The following is a 6,866-nucleotide window of genomic DNA, read 5'->3' on the forward strand; positions in this document are numbered from 1 at the left end:
TTATCGTTCCCTGAAAGGATTTATCTCACTGCTGAACTTCACAACAGGTGCACGGAGCGAGTGAGATTATGGAATGACACATTAAGACTTTATATAACACTCAATGTACTTATTGGTGTAGTACGTACATTACAGTACTCATAGGACACGTGGTTTAAAATGTAATAATAATCAGAGTGCAGATTGCTAACAAATGTGAAAATATTACGTGCACTAAAGACGTATGTAATAACAGTGTCATTGCGAATTGTATAATTAAACAACTGTAGATACTATGTTAACTATAAAAATACTAATAAACTAACCAAATGGAATTACAATAAAATATCTCCGATATTTGTGAGGGGTGTAAGCTGGAAATTAATATTTAGTGTGGTGTTAAAAATCTGTTTCTTGCTTCACGTTAAAAGCCTCTTATTTAAAAAATGAAATTTTTGTCAATGAACTAAATAAATGCTTATAACTACTTTTATTTTATAGCCTTTTATAAAAGCCTTTTATGTTCCATGTATTATAATAAAATTGACTAAATAGAATACATAGATACGTTTTACTTAATTTTTACAATTGTTTATTAAATAAAATTTAAATGTTAGTTAACAATATTAAAAGGTTTTTAAATAAGTGAAACCATGGTTACAAATATGGGGATGTTAATCCTTTGATAAATTTCTCAAGTTGGCATGTGCAAGTATTAATTAATTTATAAAGTACTCCAAATTCCATCTACAATGTTGGTAAGATTTTATAATTTTTATTTATAATTAGATTTTTAAGTTTAGGAGAAGGTATAGGCTATGTAATAAACATAATCCGGCTAGAAATATAGGTTAATCCTCTGAGTGCTAGAGAAAGGCTGTACCAGGAAATCACAATCTTCGGTCACTACACAGCGTTCTGTACGACACAAAATACAGCTAGAGCGATAGTGTCCTTTAATCCTCTAGATGATACAGATTGGCGTACAGACAATTAGAGATTTAGGCCTGCTTTGGTCTCCACAAGGCATTTTCCTTACTTTATTGATCATTAAGGGCCATGCAGGACTTTAATGAAACCAAGTGGGTGAAATTGTATGTCCGTTGCGACATAATTTACTTCTAAAAATCTTCCATTAAAATGTATAGAATAGAGAAATTTAGAATGTCCCATCCTATATCAGCGATTATTAATTTAAGTAAAATTTCATTACTTTATTATACATTTTTCCAAACCAATTGAAAATGAGATCTGTGGAAATATGTGCCACCCTTGGACATGAGTGCAAATATCTTTTTCCGCAGTTATAGACTTGTGTATCTGTTATAAATACATTATATATTATTTATTTATTAATGAAAGGTCAGTTTTAGATAGTTTAAAAATATTTTAGGATTAAATATTATATTATCAAAGTTTACTTTTTGTCAATATGTATTCTCTTCCTTCAAGTACCATAGAAGAGTGCCTCTCAATATTTTAAATGTTTTTCAAACATAAATCCGAGGGAGATTTTTGAATTATTTATTACGTACAGAAATGTTTCAACCAAAAGAATATTTAAAATTAAAATAGAGAGTTGCTTAATTTTATTATTTAATTTCTATACACATTGTGGCGTATAAATTAAATTTTATTAATGTATACTGTTTCGTTAGAATTTTTAAATTGTTAGAATATTTTTCATTATTTAGTTAATCCTGAATGAAAGTTAAATGTTTTGGCAAAACACGTACTATTTAATGCAAGTTGGGCTTAATGGTTTAAAAGTTGGTGGACTATAGATCAATGGTTGTGTTTGTTTGTAACTTAATGGAATTTGCCAAAGTGATGCTTAAAAGCATAAACATCTGATAACAATCTAATGTAACAAAATTTTACATGGTATCATCTAATATTAAAACATCTATGTGTCTTAAAAAGACCTTAGTAGACTAAAAGGTACATTTGTCATTGTTTTAGAAAGTTATTTATTTATTACGATTGTATGATTGGTCAAATAAAAATCTGTTTAACCTTTATTTCAATATAAGACACGCGATATGAAACTTTTGACGTGTTGTGTGTAGACTACATCTTAAGTATTTTTTTTTCTTATTAAATAAATATCTTTTCTTTCAATTGTTTGGAAATATTTAACGTTATGAGCATGGAACAACTTTTATATAGATGATTTATGGAATACTTCGGAGTAAAACCCCAATTTATAGAAATTCACGCTGCTCTCTGGAATGATATACTTTGAGAGAGAATCTTGATGCTGTAAAATTTACTATTAAGGGGGTTCAGTATGCCCTATCCTTCCCATGTTAATTTGGCCAATTTTTTTTGGCCAAAAAGAATTAATTAAAGAAGTTTTTATTTAATTTGTTGTAAATAAAAAAATTATTAATTTTTTGTAAAATAATGTATAATTATAATTTTTTTAATAAAAATTTAAAATAGATTTTTATAATGTCTTCCGCTCTAAATGTTAACAAAGGTCTAAATAGTAGTGTCCTAAAGTTTGATGATGATAGCTTTAAAGGTTTCTGAGAAAAAGGTACATAAAATTGGCCAAATTAACATGGGAAGGATAGGGCATACCGAACCCCCTTAAGTAAATAATTAGGTACTCAAATTTATTATTACTTTTACTCTTGTTTTGTACTTATTTAAGCCATGATTGAAATTTTAAGATATAGGATGAAATATTTTGAGAGAGTGTCGTTTGATGAAAGAAATATTACAAATTGAAAATGGATGTTTTATGTCAATAGTCTAGGCTCAGGGTAGCCACGCTCAAGGTTCACGACGGTGTCCGGTCCCTTCACCACCACGGCCTCCAAGTCGTGTCAGAGGCTCGGATCTTCCCCCTGGTGTCGGTTATCCAGAGACCCTACCATTGGTCCGGGGATTCAAAATTAACAGCCGGCTCCTTGGCCTCGGAATTGGTGCGTTCTTATGCATCCAAGGCCTCTTCGGCCTCTTCCAAGGGTAAACCCAAGGCAGCAAAGAAGGACAGTAAGAGTTCGAGCTCTTCAGGAGGGAAGAAGAAGAAGAAGCCATGTCCCAAAAAGGAAGTTGAGGTGAAGAAGGAGGAAAAGAAAAAGACTTGTGAAAAGAAAAAGTACACGCCAAAGTGTAGATAAATGTTTGGTACCTGAGCTAAATATTTGAAAATTATAGTATAATACTTAAATTTTGAATATATCCGTCCACCTTTATCCATATTGACTCTTCATTTGACCAGAATAGGAGTTTTTCAAAGTAATAATCTTTAGAATATTATCTGAACGTAGTTTAACAGGAATCAAGTAAAGTAATCGATATCGATGATGTACTCAGTCGAAATACATACACATAAGAGAATATTGCATGCGTTTCATCAATATTTAGTTTGATGAAACAAGGAAAATAGACTCCTGGTACGTTGTTGGAACACTCTTCATCTACAAGGACACTTGTCTTTACTACCATTAGAGAGATATGAACCGTAGTAATAGAAATGTTCTCGTCAGAAACTGCCTGATAGTCATTCTATATGTTAAATGACACTGTCAGATCTTTTTTATGGTGTTTGGATTTAGGCAGGTTATTTATTCATATAGAGTTCAGTATTGTACAATATTAACTAAAACTGAAAGTTGTTAAGAAAATGTAATACTAAATGGGTTAATTTTGATGTTATTTTATATTTTTAAGTAGATTTCATAAATGTGCTTTGAAATATTTTTATCGCAATCACTCTCGTAATGGAGTCTCCAGGAAATATTTTTGTGATTTTCTTGTTATTGTAGTCAAAGTATAATATGCAATATTCAATAAAAAACAAAAAGATAAAAACGAATCGGTTTGGTACTTTCCATCATAACAATAGTGAATGCGATAATGTATTGAATATCAATAGTTATAACGGTAATAGCGGCTAAGTATTGAATAGATTTTATTTTGTAGCCCATTTATGGATCTAGGATGTTCATAAATTACTCTACCAAACTCCACCATAATAGTTGCAGGTCAAAATATCTAAATCTCACATGAAGTATAGAACTATCTTGCTTAGATAAGCATCGGTGCCTGCATTGTATAGATAAATAACTTTGATATAAAGGTTTGGAATAAAGATTTAAAATTTTAATATTGAGAAAATTTAGTTCAAAACAATTTTGTAAATCATTCCTAGAAAAAAATCAACGCTCCATAATGGTTGCTTGCAAAATATTTATATTGTAATAATTACAAAAACAAGAGATATGGAAATTGCATAAGAATAGTAAAACATCCGTTACTTTGAGGTAACCATTTTAATACCAAGTTTATTTCACTACTACAAACTATAACGTAACATTAACGGTTTTACTGCTGGGCATCCCACACTTAAAATAGAGTACCTAATCGAGCTATTATTGTTGTTGTGCTGATTAATAAACAGTTGGTTGTTGCCTTTAAGAGGTGAAATTACTCACTCCTTGTCATCGTTCGTATCTCAATGTAAATTTTATTTCTTGTTTATGTTTTATTCTATATGAAGAATTTTTATAATGCTGAATTTTCTGATATCCATATTATGGATATTCTAGCCATTGGTTATGGATATTAGCAGCTCGTTTCCTATATACGAGACATTTAGGCTATAATGTATTTGTCTCAGTTTTATCGAAGTAAAAACACAGGTCTTAATTTAAATTTATTATTTTGTAAAAGCTTGAATTTTATATCTTTACATGTAAAAAATATATACGTTTTATAAGTAAAAGACGAGAATAAGACAGACCTTATACAACATTTATTTTTATATAGAAATAGGAGTTCGATAGAGTAATTTATAGACCCACCGTATAAGTTTCATTCAGTTAATTTACTAACAAAATGTGAACATTATAATGTTTTTTAAGTAAAATTTATATAAGGAATACAAAAATCAAGTCCATACTCCAAAGTTAAAACGACCACAAAAACAACTAAGTAACATTAAAAAGTAACATTACATATAATGAGAATTGTAACGCTGTTAGCTCAGGTAACTAATCTCTCAGTTTCTGCAAGAGACTATAATACCCCCTCACGACTAGGTGACTCTGTTTTTAAAGATTTTCATTGTTCAAGCATATTTAAACACGTGGGTTGAAAATTGTACGTCAAAACCACAGCAGTAAGCGAAACGTTGAAACGATAATGTATTGCAAAGCTATACAGTTACTGGTAATATTGAACGTGATGTGTTATTGAACGATTAAAATTTCTCTTAACGGCTTTGATATTAGTCTTTAGATAAAATGCATTAAACATTTATCCTTTGGTTTAGTTAGCCTTTGCTTCTTACCTTTGCAGAAGTTATCTCCAACTCTTAATTCGCCACACGTTAACTTGTAAATGTGTAGTTGCCTCAGATCTCAAGGAGTTGATAGATTAATCAAGTCCCACAGCGTTGATCTTTTATCCGTAAGATTTCCGTTGTGTTAAGAGCTAGAATAGATTAACTCAACCTGATTAATTCGAGTCTTTCGGAGCATATCTAAATAAATTCAGTGATCATTTTATTCTTTCCTGTCGATGTCTCGTATATAAAGTTATTGTTTATGACCAAAAACTCATTGTTGTACATACATTTTGTTTCCTAAGGACTAAGAAAATCTGGAACACTATAATACGAGTGCTTATTAACTAATTTATTATGTCCTCTGGATTTGACATTATTTCAATGTTTTATTATGTCCTGTGGATTTGACATTCTTTCAATGTTTGTTTACTCACATACATGAAATCCTAAATAATGTAAAATTTTGTTTCGTTGTTTTTTTTAAATAAACATATTTACGGGTCAGCACAGCGTGAATTTGTTTACTCTACTTGAAAATCTACATTGTGACAACTCTACCGAAATTTAATTGTAGAAAAAATTTAGAAAGCTTGCTAATCAGTTATAAATAAATACTTTTACTCTTAGAACGTCGTGATGCTACGATCCATAATGGTATATGATATAGATTTTTATAAAACCTACACCAATAATAGGAAACATAAACATTGTTCATAAAGAAGTTAACATCATATTTTCATTGTTATCAATAAAAAAATCCAACAGTAACCGCGTAAATAAAAATGCTATATTTGAAAAGTTGTGGCGTATAAACCTCACGGTGATCGTGACAGATTGACATTCAGTGCGCATTTTCTGTGGATTACCTGGATAATCAATGCGCAGAAATGTCAATTTACCGAGGCTTGTGCCAGTAATTGAGTTGTAAGCAAGGATATTGGTGTCGGTGCGGGGAGGGGGGGTGAGTCACGTGACAAGGAATGTAGGGGAGGTGTCACCTCCTGCGTGGCAACAGGCTATCTCACCTCTACAACCCCCTCCCTTACAACACCACACTATTCGGAGTATTACATATTCTGATATGTAATTAATATAGGGGTATGCGCGACGCTAAGACATCTATTACATACCAATTATTTTTTGTAGATTAAACACATAGTATAATTGTACTCTACGAACACAATGATCGCTAAAATAAACTTCTCTCTTTGATATCAAAATATTTTTAAATGGCGATTATGAACATTCTTTCCAGATTAGAGGAATAAAAAAATGCAAAGGATCCATAAGCAACACTACAAAAATGTTGCTGTTACACTTTCAAAGGTATAAATATGATACCTGAAAATTTAAACAAAAATCTCAATAAAATAAAATAGAAAAACGTGAATCTGCACACCAATTCGCTCCATTTGTGTGACAAGGTTCTAATTACTATAGGGTTACATTTGAGTAAATTTACTTTAAAGATTGTAACAGCTGTACAGAATTTGTTTTATATGTTATTGTTTTTAACTTTCAGTTTCCAATTTTAAATACATAAAAAGAATGCATATTACATGTTTCCCTCGTTTTTATTCATTTA

The 6,866-nt window shown here is 30.5% G+C and overlaps 1 protein-coding gene across 1 annotated transcript; it reads left to right on the top strand.

The window, feature by feature from the left end:
• The first annotated feature begins 618 nt into the window (after nt 1-618).
• LOC124358729 (histone H1-I-like) lies at nt 619-3,185 on the top strand. Its single transcript, XM_046811027.1, has 2 exons — nt 619-737; nt 2,739-3,185. The coding sequence occupies exons 1-2, from the start codon at nt 732-734 to the stop codon at nt 3,108-3,110; spliced, it is 378 nt and encodes a 125-aa protein (XP_046666983.1). The 5' UTR covers nt 619-731; the 3' UTR covers nt 3,111-3,185.
• Nucleotides 3,186-6,866: the final 3,681 nt, after the last annotated feature.

This window comes from Homalodisca vitripennis, chromosome 3 (assembly GCF_021130785.1).
Source record: "Homalodisca vitripennis isolate AUS2020 chromosome 3, UT_GWSS_2.1, whole genome shotgun sequence".
In the NCBI taxonomy this organism is placed as follows: domain Eukaryota; kingdom Metazoa; phylum Arthropoda; class Insecta; order Hemiptera; family Cicadellidae; genus Homalodisca; species Homalodisca vitripennis.